At 37.0% G+C, this 19,245-nt stretch overlaps 1 protein-coding gene across 6 annotated transcripts in view; it reads right to left on the bottom strand.

The window, feature by feature from the left end:
* The window catches only part of CSMD3 (CUB and Sushi multiple domains 3), a 1,175,227-nt gene that overhangs the window by 581,511 nt on the left and 574,471 nt on the right, over positions 1-19,245 (bottom strand). For all 6 annotated transcript variants that reach the window (XM_075825814.1, XM_075825808.1, XM_075825809.1 and 3 more), the window contains 2 exons: positions 12,156-12,243; positions 7,259-7,383 (listed from right to left, as the gene is read on the bottom strand). In XM_075825814.1, coding sequence (XP_075681929.1) covers positions 7,259-7,383; positions 12,156-12,243 — 213 coding nt within the window. The remainder of the gene's footprint in view (positions 1-7,258; positions 7,384-12,155; positions 12,244-19,245) is intronic.

Genomic DNA, 19,245 nt, shown 5'->3' with positions numbered 1-19,245 from the left:
TGTTACCTCTCCTCCACTCCTGTCCTCAATAACACCTTCAACGGGTGTTTTTACGGTCGTGTGCATGAGGCCCCGTAATGACGGGTGACTACATGTGTGCACCCGTCATTACGGCAGCGTTGCTGGGTGACGTCAGTTAATAGTCACTGTCCAGGGTGCTGAAAGTGTTAACTGATCGGCAGTAACTGTTTCAGCACCCTGGACAGTGAATTCCGATCAGAATATAGAGTAACCTGTCAAAAAAAAAAGACGTTCATACTTACCGAGAACTTTCTGCTTCCTCCAGTCCGGTCTCCTGGCCGTTGCCTTGGTGACGCGTCCCTCTCGACATCCGGCCCGACATTCCTGGGTGACGTTACAGCCCATGTGACCGCTGCAGCCAATCACAGGCTGCAGAGGCCTCTGCAGCCAATCACAGGCTGCAGAGGCCTCTGCAGCCAATCACAGGCTGCCGCGTCAGAAAAGAAGGTCGGACTGGAGGAAGAAGAGGGACTCGTCACCAAGACAACGACCGTGTACGTATGAAATGCTTTTGATTTTATTTTTAATCAGCAGCCTCTTTTCTCTATCAGTGATTGATAGAGACAAGTGGCTGCCGATTTGTATAATATTCTTGACCGGGTTCGGTCAAAACGGGTTCGGCCGAACCCAGTGAAGTTCGGATTCGCTGCGAACCGAACTTTTCCTGATGTTCGGACCGAAACCGGGTTCGGTTGTCCCGCTTCGCTCATCTCTAGTAGCCACCTTTATCCTGACGCTTAACGCATTAAATACAGAGTGGCAAAAACTTTAACTTAACTTTTTCAATGACTTTTCAATGGCTTTTGTTGTGTGATATCACGCTGCAGAAAGTTATCAGAGTCAAGATAAACTTGGCTACATCTGCATAAATATAAACATTAAACTAAATCACATCAAAGACACATTCTAAGCAGACCAAAAGGTGATTCAGATTGTGCAGCATATAATCCATGGGGGAACTTGGTAGCAACCGTAAAAATTGTCCGTAATTGCGGACCGTAATTATGGACCCATTCACTTATATTGACCATCGAAACCTTCCCGTATATTTGCGGGAAGGTGTCTGGGCCATAGAAGTGTATCGCAAAATATAGGACATGTCCGTTCTTTTGCTTTTTACGGGCCATGCTCCCATCGGGCGGAAGATGTGAGTGTCTGCCTGCGGCCGCCAGCCATGCTCGTGTTATGGGCACTGTCATGTGCATTGGGCCTAACTGAACTTTTAGAAAACTTGTGACATTTTAGAAGTTTTGATCGGTGGGGGTCCGAGCACTGAGACCCCGGCCAATCGCTAAAACGAAGCGGCAAAAGGGCTCGTCTGAGCGCTGTGACGCTTTGCTTTTGATCAGCTTTTCTCGGAAAGCGTAGCAAGCAGTGTACGGGCTCAATAGAAAGTTTATGAGTCCGTTCCCCCCGCTTGCTCGTCTTTTCTCAGAAAGCCGATTAGGAACTAATCGGCACAGCGCTCAACCGAGTGCTTCTGCCTCTTTGTTTTAGTGATCGGTCGGAGCCTAGCTCTCGAACCCCCACCGATCAAAACTTCTGACATGCCACTATGACATATAATAAGTTTTTCAAAAGTTTCAATCCCCTCTAATTCTCCTACAGCACTACTACAGGGGAAGTTAAATGGCTTGTCCGGTTCCATATAATTAATGTTATTTTTTTTTCATAATTAAAAGTTATACAATTTTCCAATATATTTTTTGCATTAATTCCTCACTATTTTTAAGATCTCTACTTGTTGTTATTCAGTAGGAACATTCATTGTTTACTTCCAGTGGATACAATTCAGTCCATGGTCATGTGATGGACACACAGGTGCTGGGATCGTTAGAAGACACAGCTCTCATACACATACTGTAATGAACCGTGCACCTGTGTGTACATCACATGACCATGGACAGAATTGTATCCACTGGAAGTAAACAATGAATTTTCCTAATGAATAACAACAAGCAGAAATCTTGAAAACCATGAGGAATTAATACAGAAAGTATATTGGAAAATTGTATAACTTTTACTGATACAAAAAATAACATTAATTTACTGAAACCAGACAACCCCTTTAAGCAGGGCATGGTACCATTTAAAATAATTTAGTAGTTGTGCGTGTAATGCATGAATGTTTCCTCCGGAGGCAGAGACACTCTTTTTAGTCCCTACTCACTTTTCCTAATTGTTTAAGGCTCTGAATGAGAGCCCATATATTAACCCTAAATGTCTAAGAGGGTATTGGTAAATGGATTTTTCTAGATCAGGCAAACCCTTTAGAATCACTGCAGTAAAATTGGGTATTGTGATGCCCCTTTGCAAAGCATTATGGTCCTGAATTCCACGTTCATTAAATATAATACCTATAATGCTATATTTATACTTGGATGCTAATTGTATCCATATACAATTATATGTAAGCCAGAACCTGAAGTCACTGTTAATATCTTGTAATAGAGAAAGAATTGACATAAGATATAAGGCTCACACTATGAACATGTTGTAATCCACAAAATTACTATATATACAATCCCCAAGGAGTTAATATTCAGAGGATTTGTGTTTCCAAAATACCTTATATTAACTGGCAGTAATTTACCTCTGTGTTCACAAACTCTTTCAACTTCACTGCTTCCTTATTTCTCAGTAAGTGCTTACAAATTCCATCAATGCCCCCATTGTCGATGTGCTGTCAGCACAGGAAATATCACAACCCTGAATCTCATTTTCTCAATCTATTACAAGTACTAATTCTGTGTAGGAAAAATGTTTTATAAAGCCACAAAGCAGAGCTACCTCTTTATTTGTCCTTTCTGGTTTGGAGTCACTGGCCCAACCATTCCCTTACCACTGCTTTAACCGTTTGTTATGTCTTTTCTATTTTATAACTATTTATAACTTGTGTCCTTCTGTTCTAGATTTAGATATAATTTTAATAATAGGCCATTTTACTAATTCTATCTTCCACTTTGGTTGATTTTAGTGGAGTACTCATTCTCAAAGCGAAAACCCAACGAGAAGGTACAGAAGACTGAAGACAATGGTTGCCGGAAAACATATTCGAATAGCTCCATTCCAGAAGGCCTTACAATATAAAAGTAAAAAAAACAAAACACTCATGGACATATCTTAGAGATTTCCATCTATGGACAGATCTGTTTTGGTTTATTGGACCTCATCAGCACAAACTTGAGTTCTAGTTAGAAATGTGAGATGTTTGTATTGCTAATCTGGAATACTGATTCTATTTAAGGAAAAACTAAAATAGGTCTGTCTAGAAATAAGTGTTACCAGTTCAAGTTATAAATACTTCTGGAATAAGATATTAACTTACAGGGTAGAAATGTGATGTTAAGAGGCAACTTCTTCCTTATGAAAAATAGCTAATTGATCCCTACTGTGGATAGTCTGTTTATTTCTACCTGCTTAACTGGAATTATCAATCATGAACCTAACAAAATAATTTGATTTAATCAGAAATAGTTAAAGTTAAACTCATATCGGTAATCAGGTCAATAAGTTGGAAAACATTTCACTCAACAAAAAATTCTGAGAAGTTGTCTCTTATCTTACATCACTCCAGAAGCCATAGATCGAACAGTAAAAATGAACAAAGAAAACAGAGGACATTTAGGTCTACAATAATATCAGCCGATTTTCTCCTTATCGGAAGAGAAAACAGTCAAATATATATTGATCTTGGAGCTCCACAGTGCACTATTGACCTGCATTATACAGCATGTTAGGCAGCAACACAATGCATATGAAAAAGCTTTGCCCATGATTCATTTTGAGGGAATCATTTTTTTAAAAACAGTGAGAGGAATTAGGGCTTAAACTAAAATTATAACTAAATGCGATCACAACGGAAAGTCCAAATTGGTGGCAAGTTCTTACTATTTTTTCTACTTAAATCATCTATGCTTTGGGCCTCTAGGAAGAGAAAATGCTAGACAGAAATGAGAGATCTTTTGCATTATGGAAGCACTCACCTTTAAGTTTGATTTTGTTTATCTCAGTTTTAAGCTCTATTACTTGGAACAGTTAGGATAGCCATGCAAGTTCAAACTTTATCCAACACAACTATCAGAAGAACTAGGCCAAATAGGCAACAACTAAAATTTTCATGGAAATGTGCAATACACTGGAAAATCCTAAAGAGGTTTTTCAGGTTTTTCCAGGTTGATGATTCACTGTAGACTTGATAAATAATGTCGTTAAAATATTTTAAATTATATTCACCGCCTGAAAGAACGATTAAAAAATTGTTTATTAATTGTATTGATTAAAAAGTATGGCTCAACCAGCCACTAATTCCAGAACCAGGCATAAGCAAGTGATTGGCGACAAGGAAAGTGTCCAGAGTGAATGATGTCTCTCTAGCACTCAGGGACCAACTTTCCCTGCTTATTGTATAATGATTCGCTACACCCTTGCCATTAATTACAATTCTATCCAGATCCTACGCGTTTCAGCACCACAGTCAAAGTGATGCCTCATCAGGGATTCCTAGATATTGATTCTTATATTGTTTAAATTCAAACACTGGATAGCACTGTTCATGTGCTGATTTTAGCCTCCAGACGCGTGTACGGCTGTGATACACTGGCCGCACACGCGCCGGGAGAACTGCAGGCTTATACGGTTGAGAGCCCGCCCTCCTAAAGTCGTCACCGGGGCAGACCGCCAATCCGCATTGAACACGACACGCTGTGACGTGCCGGAGGCGGCGCCCCACGGTCCTAACAACCAATGAGGGTTCCTGGATGACCAACGCGTCTAATTCGTCTTGGCCTTGTGTCTAGTGAACTTCATTTGCGATATTAAGGGCAATGTCCCTACTCATCTGAGATGAGACTCCTGGCTAGTAAGGTGACGGTACGTTGCTAGGCAACGTGTGTAATCACTGGGAGTTAGTCTCTGATCGAGACGGCTCCCGTGATATAATACATCTCCCTCTACTCCACACTGCCCCGCTTGTTAGGGACAGTGTGGTGTGTGATAGTAGGGACATTCGATCACTATCCATTTTATGGGTTGATGTTAATGGGTAGTGCAGGAGCCGCGTCTAGCGTCCTCTAGTTACTATGGACGCGTTGGTCATCCAGGAACCCTCATTGGTTGTTAGGACCATGGGGCGCCGCCTCCGGCACGTCACAGCGTGTCGTGATCAATGCGGATTGGCGGTCTGCCTCGGTGATGACTTTAGGAGGGCGGGCTCTCAACCGTATAAGCCTGCAGTTCTCCCGGCGCGTGTGCGGCCAGTGTATCAGAGCCGTACATGCGTCTGGAGGCTAAAATCAGCACATGAACAGTGCTATCCAGTGTTTGAATTTAAACAATATAAGAATCAATATCTAGGAATCCCTGATGAGGCATCACTTTGACTGTGGTGCTGAAACGCGTAGGATCTGGATAGAATTGTAATTAATGGCAAGGGTGTAGCGAATCATTATACAATAAGCAGGGAAAGTTGGTCCCTGAGTGCTAGAGAGACATCATTCACTCTGGACACTTTCCTTGTCGCCAATCACTTGCTTATGCCTGGTTCTGGAATTAGTGGCTGGTTGAGCCATACTTTTTAATCAATACAATTAATAAACAATTTTTTAATCGATTTTTCCAGGTTGAACACAACAAAATACAAAGATAATCAACTTTTCAATAGAGTTATCTTCCTAGTTCTACTTTGTATTTGTAATGTGACTGACGCAAGTTCCAGTTCAGCAAATACGCACCCACTGCCAAACTTGGCGCTAACTGCCTGACTTAGAAGAGTCATAACAAAAAACAATATCATGGACCAAGTAAGGCTGGGTCAATAAAAAAAAAGAGAGTCAAAACAGCACGAAATCAGAAGACCAGAGAATAGTCAACTGCCCAAGGTCACAGTAGCAGTAGGGAAGAATGCAAAAGAGGTAAATGGGAAAAACCAAAAAACAACCTGAGGATACAAACCTAAACACAGAGCAGAAGGAACCAGGAGATATAACATTAACTGGCAAGGATACCAGGGAAAAGCAGGATTAAAAAGAAGATAGAACTAATCAATAGGTTCTCAGCTAATCATGAGCCGAAACAGCTGAGTGACTGACATCCCAGACTTAACCCTTCTGCCTAGCTACAGAAACAGGGAGTGTGACAGTGACGGTTTCCTGCTGGAGCTGTCCAGTTTTTCTGCCATCCCTGCCATATGTATTCTGAAGATAAAAGTTCTCAGGTGACTGTGGTGACTTTACAATAGACAACATCATTGCACACAATAGTAGACAAAAAAGTGATGGTGGACCTAGACAGCAGTTGTTGAAATGGAAGTTGATTCTTTTTGTATTTTTTCCAGTTTGAGAGGTATTTCCAAAAACCAGAAGACATGTCCAAGAAGAAATTATGTGGTTTTTTTTTTACTTACTAATGGGTCAGGAATGTGTTTTACCGACTGTCTATGTTGGTTAGATGTGTAACTATATATGATCATATTTAGAATCTACACACTGTACATACGAGGCAAGATTGGAAAAATAACGTAGTATTTCCACATACATTTGACAAAACAATGCATGGATCTTTGGTTTATATTAAACAGAATCACATTCTAAAAACACAAAGGGCATTTAACAGGAATATTGTACAAATTAAATAATTATTATTTTAACACATTGCATAGTCACTTAGCTTAAAGGGAATTTATTGTCAAAAAATGACATAATGTTCCAATCAAGTTTTCATGTTAAACATATTTAAAAATAAATATTGGTGTTTTTTATTTTCCATGTCACTATCTATACAGTCACCTCATTATTATCAGTTTGCAGGATTACAGTGAAGGGTAACCCATTAATTATTAAGCTGGAGGCAGGTAACACAGGATCACACTATTGAGAATAGATGATAGGTTGAGCTCAGCTCCTACCCCTTCCTGCACAGTGACCACTGCACATGACATAGAGCATGTCCACAACATTTTCCCATTGAAGTCAATAAGTCATTTTTGTTACCTAGTTCTCTTATGTCCAGGTGCCTACAGTGGAAAAAAATCCCCAGAACTGCTGTTAAAGTAGATCAGGTGGTTGCCCCCGTTTTAATGTAAAAAAAATCCAATGAAAAAAATATACAAGCAGAAAATAAAAACAGATTAGAAAAAAGTAGGTATCAGTAAGGATTTTTAATTAGCCTAAAAAATGAAAAAAATATAAAATAATGTGATATATTTCCTTTCAATTATAACATATACCCGGCTTCTTACCTTTGCATACGGGTCTGTGATCACTCCAAGCTGCAAACACGTCTGCAATCCTTTGACAGGTGATTTTTTTTTCACCTTGAAGAACATAGTCTTCATCGCAAGAAAACAGAACTGTTGCACCAAGGCTATAATAAAACATAACAGGGCACAATATTATATAGTAAAACAATTACTCAATGTTTAGTGCTGAGAATATTAAAGGATGGTGTTACATTTTTCCAGAACTGAACAAACCATTGCAAGTGTATCTCCATGTGTTCAAATTCCTGCTATAGACGTACCCCTAAGCCTAACATTTACCATTGACTCACATAGTAGACCAGGTACACATAACATAACAGTCAGTCAGGCGGAGGGGCAATAACAGCTTGGGCTTTGGTTTAAAGGGGTTTGCCCATCAGGGACATTTATGGCATATCCACAGGATATGCCATAAATATCAGATAGATGAGGGTCCAATCTCTGGAATCCGCACCTATCTCTAAACCGGGACCTTCTAAACCCCCGTTCTACCTTTCTCACTTCCCGCTGCCTCCTGGCCACTTCCTGATTACATGGTCAGAAATTACGAAAACAGCGTGGCTTGCTGAGCGATGCTGTTTTCATAACTCCCATAGTAGTGAGTTGCAGTTGCAGAAACAGCGTAGCTCACGTGCTGTGCTGCTTCCGTAACTGCCATTCTCTTCTATAGGAGCTACACAAACAGCCACACTGTTTTCCTGATTACATGGTCGGAAATGACGTAGTGGCCCGAGAGGCAGCGGGAACCGAGAAAGGTAGAACGGGGTTTAGGGGGCCCCATTCTAGAGACAGGTGCGGGTCCCAGAGTTGAGACCCGCATCTATCTGACATTCATGGCATATCCTGTGGATATGTCATAAATGTCCCTGCAGGGCAAACCCCATTAATAATAATGATGCTTTTCTCCTGTAGCCTCAATAAAAATATGGCTGCTGTAGTGTACACATACAGCAGATCGGAGTTTGTTATTTGGCATTACGTGATATCTGTAGTTTGCCATTGGACTCCTAATGAGTTATTCAAAATGTACTGTATGAGATTGAAAAAGCATGGCTTCTTCTCACCAGAAACAGTGCCACACTTGTCTATGGGCTGTGTCTGGTATTGCAGATCAGCCCCATTCAAGGGAATTGTGCTAAGCTGCAATACCAGAAACTGCCTATTGACAAAACTGGCACTATTTCTAGAAGAAATCAAAATAATGCCATGTTTTTCCATTCTTATAAAACACATTTCAGTTGTATTGTAAATCTGTTTACAAACGAATATGTAATAAGGCAAATTTAGCTCTACTACATCTGTGATAAAAGTTTCCCAGCAGCAGGAACCAACTGGTCACCAGTCAATCCCCTTTAATAAAGAGCATCTATAAATTGCTCATGGTGTTTTGCTTCTGTTTCGGATGCCATTCAAAAGTGCCCTTCGTATACTATTAATGCCAACTACTGGCCTGATTAGCCAAGAGGCATCACGTGGTCACGGATGTGTCACCTTTCAGCACTATTGCTATGCCTGCAGCCACGGGATATCTCTCATTGTATTGTGCTTTAGTGGCTGCTCTTGGCGAGACCCTGTGATGCCTCTCAGACAATAGGGAAAATAGATGTCTGTTCGGGGTAAAGGCATACACTGAGGCTCTAAACCGGAAGCATCTTTAAAAATTGGAGACAGATTCCTTTCTAATTGCAAACCGGTAAGATAGAGTGGAGATGTACCACCATCCCGGGATGTTTTAACCACTATCCAGAGTTAGAAATATACTACGATCAAATGTCACTACCCAATATCCTAACATGGCAGGTGGTCAAAACAGATTTTTCAACCTGCACCAAGCTATCAAATTTTGTAACCATGAGAAATAAGAGTTTTCAGTTCACGATCGTAAGTTTCCCTAAACTTCATAATTATATACTAGTTTTATGGCTTAATGATTCTGGGGACTAGAAATGGAAATACATGATTTCTTGTGCTATATTCCTATATCCCCACTGTAGACGCTCTGGGAGTTTTCTGTTGCTTGGTGGTATCATCCAGACGTTACCACTTACCTTTAGTCATTATACAGTTATGTACATGCTCATCTATAATAGATGCATTACAGGCATACAGTCAATGTTTAAAGAACCTGTTCTATTAGTGCTTTAAATATATGCAATATATCTCGTCTTCCATGACTACTCATTAAACGGCACAATTTAATATAAGCATGCGACTCACATGAGAAGTAATTTTAATAAAATATGATTGTCTGAGTAGTTCAAAGCGTGATTTGATTTAAATGTAGCACTTGACTCTTTTGAAAGAAGAAATAGCAGATCTTGACCAAGCATGAAAATGATGCCTTATTCCCTTTCTATTTAAATCATGGCTTCGAAGGTGAATCTATGTTTGTAAATCAGGGGTTCACTTTTACAGCAATTTCCTAATATACAGCACTTAGAATTGGTCCTATTATTAATGGGATTACTTCATAGATAAAAGGAAGTCATGGAAAATTGGATTTTTCTACAGCCCGCCAGCAGACATGGGATTTTTTAGATAATGGTTTGAGTCTGCTGCTAACTAACTACAAAACCTGTAAACAGGCACAAACTAAAGACCATATATATCAAGAAAAAAAAATACTTTATTAGTAAATTACATTATAAAAACTACTATGAACATTAAAAAGAGATTGCACATACTAAATGTGGTAGCAAGAAGGGTGTATCAAATGACTAAGACGCAGGATATGCAAGGTAATGATTTAAAGTGCATAGTGCAAAACCATTATATCCTAAATGCATAAACCTGAAATGAACATGTCCGCAAATGTGTTACAAGAGATAAAGTGCATAATCAAACATGTAAATACATAGAAAGTACACAATAAAGATAAGATACGAAGACCAAAATGTCTACTATCTGCCCAATTTCAACATCCTTCTTACTACCAAATTTAGTATGTGTAATCTCCTTTTAATGTTTATTGCGGTTTTAATTATGTAATTTACTAATAAAGTATCTATTTCTTGATATAGAGGAATGGAGGAATCCCCCGGCTCACCGATCCTATGTCCAGACAGCGCACGGATCCTCGTGGCGGTACACGATGGAGATCAAAGACAGAAAAAAAGAAGCTTAATCCACAAAAGGGTGGATGCATCTGATACCGGGCCTACAGGTGTAGCCATCTTTAACTTGATTCTGATAACTTGCTGCAGCGTGATATCACACAACAAAAGCCATTGAAAAGTCATTGAAAAAGTCAAGATAAGAGATCTAGCCACTGTGTATTTAATGCGTTAAAAGTCAAGGTAAAGACAGCTACATCTGTACGCGTTTCAGACAAGTCACTTGTATACAACACACCATGAGTACGGACAAGTGACTTGTCCGAAACGCGTAGGCCTGCTATCTGTTGCATCCACCCCTATGTGTATGGACTTTTTAATACATTTGGAATAAAGTTGGAATATTACTTCCTTTTAAATTCAGCACTGGATCAAGTTTCTCTTTTTCAGCCTTTGATATACTTTGTTAAGTCTGTGCCTGGTTGTAGGTTTTATCTTTAAATATTTGGCCACACATAGTGGATTTTTGTGTTAGCCCAATACAAGTTTTGTGCTACCTTACTAGTCTTAGGGCTGCTTACAGATGTATAAGCTTATAGAAACCTTTTGCTTACAGATGAGTAGGTCAAAAGCAGTGATAAAGATTTTCTCTGTCATAGCCCTGTTCTATTACCAGTACCGATATTTGAGTAAATTAGGAATCTGTCTGTTTATCTATCTATCTATCTATCTATCTATCTATCTATCTATCTATCTATCTATCTATCTATCTATCTATCTATCTATCTATCTATCTATCTAGTGCTTGCTCATGGAAAAAGAGTATTCATTCAGCCTTCTCTCACAAGAATATATATTAGAAGACCATATCTTCCATTCAAGTCTGCATAGGGAGCCCTAAAAGAGTGAAAAATATCAATCAAAAGTTCCCCTTAAAAAGTATGCATCTCCATTCCCAATAAGGCTCATTCATCCTTGTTAAGCTGAAATAAAAGCCAACCTAACCAATATCACCTGCTAAAAGGCCGAAAATGTCTATTAAAGCCGACTGTACTGTTCTTTCTACTGGTAGCTAAGGATCTACTTTTTGAGGTAAATTATTTTAGTGTTTGTGACATTATAAAAATTACATTTCAAGAGTGATATATTAACTCTGTGAGTTGTCAGGGTGCAGACAATTGGATGGAAAAATTCAGCACTAAATCTCTTTTATCTATCTATCTATCTATCTATCTATCTATCTATCTATCTATCTATCTATCTATCTATCTATCTATCTATCTATCTATCTATCATCTATCTATCTATCTATCTATCTATCTATCTATCTATCTATCTATCTATCTATCTATCTATCTATCTATCTACCTCATATCTATCCATCTAGCTATCCACTTAGTAGACATCTCACATACATAAGCAGATTTACAGTATCTAAGAAGGTGTACAATGGAGAAAGTCTGTTGGAAGATATGGGTGATGTTAGTGGTTAAACATAATATAAATGTTAAGTATATGTAATGATCACATTAGTAGAAGGTGTTTATATATAAAAGGTGACCCTTAGATGTAGGTGCATTTTAATTATATAGGTTCATAACTTTATTATTCTGTAAATTGTAAAATTAAGATGAGCACAATTTGCTTCTGGTAAAACACACCTACAAAGAAGAAAAGGTTTAGTAATAAAAAAAAAAAAATGGAGAGAAGAAAGCGTCATTGTAACATCGGTTAGTATTTCTATGGAATTTTGAAAAATTATTTAGTATATGAATTAATAACATAAACCGTCCATGTGCTCTTCACTTGAATTAAAAGTTTACCTAAAATTAGAGCCTATCCTTTTCCCATTTTCTGGTTCTCCTGGATCAGGACACATATTTGATGCATGTTTTATACCTCCCTCATTGACTGAAAGAAAGAAAACATATTTTAATAAGGTAAGAAAAATGGTACACAAACATGTTTCATGTGAATGTACTGTGCACATGTTAAGCCGCACATTGCCTAAGAAAAAAAGATTATGGTCAATTCAAGGAATAGAATATTTCCCTAAAAAGGCATTTACTCATCAGAAAAAAATAATTTCTAATAAATAATGAATATACAGTTCTTTTATTATTTTGCATGTAATAAATAATAATAAATAATAGTAGTATTAATAATAATAATAATAGTAATAACAATAACAAAATGTATAATAATAATAATAATAATAATAGTAATAACAAAATGTATAATAATAATAATAATAATAATAATAGTAATAACAAAATGTATAATAATAATAGTAATAACAATAACAAAAGGAACAATAATAATAATGCATTGAATTTATTAATCATTCAAATGTATTATCATTGGAAATATGTTATTATTGTTATTTTTTATTATTACGATATAAAAATAAGCTATAATAAAAGCAATAGATAAATGACAACAAATTACAACCATACATATATATAAAAAATACAGCACTAGCATTTATTATCCTCGTACCCACAATAATATTTGGGATGCAGCAGAATTTTTAAAAGGAAAATGTTTAAAACATTTTTTGGGGAGAGATTATATATATATATATATATATATATATATATATATATATATATATATATATATACTATATCTATATATAGATATAGTATATTTGATGGATTTCAAGAATATAATTTATTATTTCAGCTCCAGGCCATCATAGGATAGTACGAAACATTTTCATACTCATTAATTTCCTCCTTTCAATTTCATTAATATCTATTTACTGATAGTAATCCCATGAAATGGCTATAATATATGTGCAAACATTTAATGCTTTCTTTCCAAAAATATATTCTGCAAATTTATAGCCAATGATTTTTTAATCTGGATACTATATTGTTTAAAGGGGTATACTTGTCTAAGAATGCTATGGCATATTGCTAGGAAATGCCATAACAGTTTGATCAGTGGGGTTACAACCTCTATGATGATCATGTGAATTAAGGTCCGTTTGTTTTTTTCCTGCACAGCAGTGCTCCAGCATAGTCACTGTATATGGAATAGCCACAATGCTCCATTCAACTGTGCTTCAGTTCCCTGCACAGCAGGTGGCCGGGAGCATCAATATGCGGAGAAAAACTGTGAGAAAAACTGTGACGAAGCAACAGCACTTATCTAGCGCTGCAGTACCTTAATTCCAAGAATCAATGCAGATCCTGGCAGTCAAGCCCCCACCAATCCGGAAGTGATGGCATAATCTCTTAATGGTGGGAAATCCTCATTAAGTATATAGTTAACCCCACTACTTGATGAAAACCATGACGTGGTCCAAATCATGCAGTTCCAGTAAAACAAATCTAGTTTTTGATCTTCAGCGCAGGTCAACTTTGATTTGACTTCCTGGGAGGCTTACAATATAACATCTGGTTTTAGGGCTAAAAATACTCAGAGTACATGCAAAACTTCCCTTCTCCCATATACAAGCAAAAGGTAACACATGTAGCTAAAGTAAAGTATATAGCTAATCAAGAAATAGTCTTAATTCAACAATTCCTACCGTTATATGTCTATAGATTTTATGCAGGTCAATGTGTCTCTATGGTTACAGACTACAATCGGTTATAGTTTATACTCCCATCTATCCCCCTACTTCTTGCTAACCTACTTGATGTACAGGGTGGGCCATTTATATGGATACACCTAAATAAAATGGGAATGGTTGGTGATATTAACTTCCTGTTTGTGGCACAGTATATGGGAGGGGGGAAACTTTTCAAGCTGGGTGTTGACCATGGCGGCCATTTTGAAGTTGGCCATTTTGTATCCAACTTTAGTTTTTTCAATGGGAAGAGGGTCATGTGACACATCAAACTTATCGACAATTTCACAAGAAAAACAATGGTGTACTTGGTTTTAATGTTACTTTATTCTTTCATGAGTTATTTACAAGCTTCTGACCACTTATAAAATGTTTTAAAAGTGCTGCCCATTGTGTTGGATTGTCAATGCAACCCTCTTCTCACACTGTTCACACACTGATAGCAACACCGCAGAAGAAATGCTAGCACAGGCTTCCAGTATCCGTAGTTTCAGTTGCTGCACATCTTGTATCTTCACAGCATAGACAATTGCCTTCAGATGACCCCAAAGATAAAAGTCTAAGGGGGTAAGATCGGAAGAACTAGGGGGCCATTCAACTGGCCCACGACGACCAATCCACTTTCCAGGAAACTGTTCATCTAGGAATGCTCGGACCTGACACCCATAATGACATAAATAACTCAAGAAAGAATAAAGTAACGTTAAAACCAAGCACACCATTGTTTTTCTTGGGAAATTCTCGATAAGTTTGATGTGTCACATGACCCTCTTCCCATTGAAAAAACTAAAGTTGGATACAAAATGGCTGACTTCAAAATGGCCGCCATGGTCAACACCCAGCTTGAAAAGTTTCCCCCCTCCCATATACTAATGTGACACAAACAGGAAGTTAATATCACCAACCATTCCCATTTTATTTAGGTGTATCCATATAAATGGCCCACCCTGTACATTAGTAAGAAGTAAGGTTCAGATGAAAAGGATTATCACTGCAGGATCAGACTACAGAGGGTTTGTTTGTAGTCTGTAACCATAGAGACACATAGGTCTGCATAGGAGCTGTACAATATTTTTTTTCCAGCAAGACTATTTGCATAATTGCTTTACATTATAGTTTATATGCATTGACACCATACAAAATCTGTTGTAAAGGTGGCTCTTAAAGAAACTAGGTTATGATTATGTATTTTCATAGCTGCAACGTAATAAAACTATTGTCAAATTATAATGAATATGCAATGTAATTGCTTGAGAAAAGTAACTGAGAAATGATACGTTTTTTGGTATAATGGCCTCCATAAGCCTATTACCCATTATTAATGCCATCTTTCACAATTGGGAATAAAGTTTTCAAAACATGGTTTTTATTTTTGTTAGATGGAAAACTTCCAGGTGCCTCAGACAGTTATTTTATCATTTTTTTTTCTATCCGACTACTTGATAAATATGTGCATGCATCTCTATCAGTCAACTGTGTAATGTTCTTCATGGCACCGGATAACATTACAGATGGAACAGGTAACGATTGAGGCTATGATAAAGTAGACCTATATTAGGGCAGAGACAATAATTAATATCCCTCTGTTGACAGATACTTATGAGAGTATTTATCAGGGGAGTCAAACCTTGCCCTTCATAAGAGTCTCTGAAGATGTAAGGTGCTGGTTGTGACCAACATAATTAATGATAGTTCAGACCAGCATGCCAACTTTATCTTAGATTTGTACATTAATACACATGACTTCTGTGACTTACTATAGTAAACAACAAATCAGAAAAAAAACCGCAGCGAGTAAAAAAAATATGTAGAAGTGATGAAAGGTATTACTGTGGGCTACTTCATCATTTACTGTGACAAATTTACTAGCTACATCACCACCTCTGCTCAAGGGACCTGGACTGAACCACCAGCCAATGACATGTAGTTTATATACATCAAATAGGGATATTTTTCCTTATTTCTACGCTAAACATTAAAGAAAATGTATCTCAATAGAAGAAAAAAATCTAAGATATATTTTACATATTTTTCAAAGTTTTTAACGATAAGAGGTTAATATTGATTCAATGTAACAAATCAGACATATCAAGAACATCTATGACTGTGTGTGTATGTGTATGTATATATATATATATTTATATATGATATATTTTTGTCAGTTTTTATACATATTTTCTTCATAAACTCAAAATACTCTGCTTAATAGAAATGCTTCATAATTGTTGTGTATGGTGGCTCGTAATAAATAGTGAATGGAGTTATAGAATAGACCATCAATGTGTGATCAATGGGGCTCCGACTCTTGGGGCACCCACATATTAGCAGAATGGATGGGTCTCTGAATATTTATCGGGCATAGCTGTGTGTCCAGCTGAAACTGCAGCTCAAGCCTTTTAGTGCCAGGCACAGTCGCACACATGGACAAGTTACTGTGCCTGGATAAACCCTAATTGTTTTGTCATGCTCATCGGGGTCCTGAAACCCCCAACAATCTCACACTGAATGATTATCTTTTAGATGTTTATTTAGGCACTGCCACTTGTCCATACATGCGTTTGTGCCTCATACTAAAGGGGCATTGCTGCAGTATAAGCCCCAGACACACATATGGAAGCACCACTATTTCTCGATCAACATTCAATAACTGATGCAGACTCTTCATTCTGCTGATTAGTGGGGGTACTGAGGGTTGGACCGCCACAGATCACACATCTATTACTTATACTATGAATTGCCTATCAAAGTCTTTCCCAGTAAACCCATTTAAGCAAATCAAACAAGTTTTCAATTTTCTTAATTTGCAATCCAAAATATTGACTTATTACAAATTCATGACCCATTTACCAAATCAGTAATGTTTTTGTTTAAATAAATACAAAATATTAAACAAAGGTAAACATCAATAATTAAACGGTAATTAATATGAACTTAAGCTGCAGGAACAAAAACGGAATACATGAAAAAGAACAACTAGATTTGTGTAAATAAACATCTATATTCATATTCCCTTCAGAGAAATAAAGGAAAAAGTCAGCACTTCCTATTGCATGATCCAGCAGAGAAATGTAATATTCAATAATGGGACAGCTCCTTTAACAACATGTATCCATTTTTGTTAACAATAAATACACTATTAGAAAATATAAGTTGTAGCATAGAAAAAGTGTCCAAATTCTCATTGAGTTTGATTGTGGATGTTCATGAAACTATTAGACAAGATTTAAGAGTCATCGGAATCCGGCCAGTAGAGAATTCCAGACAAACCTAAGCATTTCTGGGAAGGTAGAACCCCAGACAGTGATCAATAAATGTCTGCTTAATGCTACACAGTGTTCTTTTAGAGTACTGACTGCTAGTATATAGAATGAAGTATTATGATGCATTGTTAGGTGTCATTACAATTTGCATTAACAAGTAAGAACTTGGCAGCAAACAGGTTTTTGGAAGGCTTTAAAGTCAAGGTCAAGTTACAATGTCCAGGACGTAGTTTTGGCAACACATGAGTAGAAAATGGGGGAGATTCCTAAAACCATTGGTGTTGTCCATAGACTGCACACAACAGTTAGGTGCCATAAGCAGGTATTTCACTAGTTTCCTTTTTTTTTTTAACTACCTAAGTGTTCTTGGTCATAATACATTCAGTTTAGTACCAATATTATGGTTTGGTGCAGTATTTATGAATCTTCCCGATAATTGATCAATCATAAGTTACTTGGCAATACTTCGAATGTAAATCAATACAGTGTGTAATTGGTATCATTTGAGTCAATATTGGAACAACCTATGTAAGATGTAAATTAACCTATTGTATGCTATTACATAGAATAGGTGAAAGTTAGTGAGTATATTTATGTCTTAACCATAAGAGAGAACTGGGAATACCACCATTATTTTTGTTTTGTTCATATGGCAATGACAATATATCTGATTTATACCCCGAACATGTAGCAGCAGCATTAAAAAAATATATCCACTGGAATTTAGTTTAACACTATTATCTTGGAATGACTCTTATTTTTTTTCACCTTTTTAATTAACATAGCAATATAATAACACGCTGTTGACCACACTCTGTTGTTGGCCCCCAAGCAATATGAGGCTGGTAACAAGACAATTCACTGGTTTATTCCTTTATAATTAAATGACAATGATCATAGAGCAAACCCAACGAGGCACTTTTCTATAAGCGCTTATTCACACGAACGTTGAATACGTCCGTAAGACGGCCATCACATGGACGTATTAATTTCAATGGAGCCATTCACATGGCCGTTGTTTCAACGGACCATGTGGCGGGTCCATTTAGAAATAAAACATGTCCTATTTTCTTCAGTTTTCACGGTTCTCTCGATAGACTCAAGTCTATGGGGATCCTTGAAAACGGAACCCGCACAGTTGCAACTTGGACGTGAAAAACAGCAAGTTTCCCCACATTCATGTGAATAAGCCCTAAGTGTAATTGTGTTGGCATAAACGGTGCAATTTATTTATGACAGGCAGTAAAATAATATAAATCTCACTTAGACATATGACATATGTGAATTTATCACCTATACCATACATTACAGATCTATTTTAAATTGTATACAAGGTATAACCTGGTGTGGTCAGTCTGACATAAGAAATGTTGCAAATTAGATTACATCAATAATCTAAAGACTGAAGAAAATATGAAAAATTAAAAAAATTAAAAAATGGTGCCCAGATGCTTTATAAATACAGTACAAATACCTGGACCATTTTCTACTTCATATTTGTGAAATATTTTTTATTCGACTTTCTACTTATTTCATGTTAAAAAAAGAGAATTTCATTACAAAAAAAGTAAAAATAAACAACATAAAAATAAATAGGTTAAAAATAGAAGCAAGATACAACAAATAATTAATTAGTCATGAATTTCCTTATGTGTTTCTCAGTTTCTGCTGTGCAGCTTTTTATTTTGCTGTGTAGTGTACATATACTTGATTTCCATTTCTTTCTTTTTTATATATTTTTGGAAGTGCTTTCTTTATCAACTTTCCTGTCTCTCTCTATTTAATTTCCAGACAATTTCTCTATCCAGCAGAGTATAAAAGCATCATGCTGTGTCTTACAGACAGTATTCGCTGCTTTAACAGAACAACAAAAAATAGCACTCGTGGGTTTTTGCTACTTAGAAGTATCTGCATAACAATATCATAAAGCAAAGGCGACTTTTGGAAAAAAAACCAATAAGCTTCTTTACAAAATTCCTATGTCGATGACACATCTGGACCTCTAGGAGCTCACTGCTATGAACAAAAAAAAAATCTCATAGTTGTATGAAACCACGTAATACTAGCTGATCC

This window comes from Rhinoderma darwinii, chromosome 5 (genome assembly GCF_050947455.1).
Source record: "Rhinoderma darwinii isolate aRhiDar2 chromosome 5, aRhiDar2.hap1, whole genome shotgun sequence".
Taxonomy (NCBI): Eukaryota; Metazoa; Chordata; class Amphibia; order Anura; family Rhinodermatidae; genus Rhinoderma; species Rhinoderma darwinii.
This window is presented reverse-complemented; position numbering and strand designations above follow the sequence as displayed.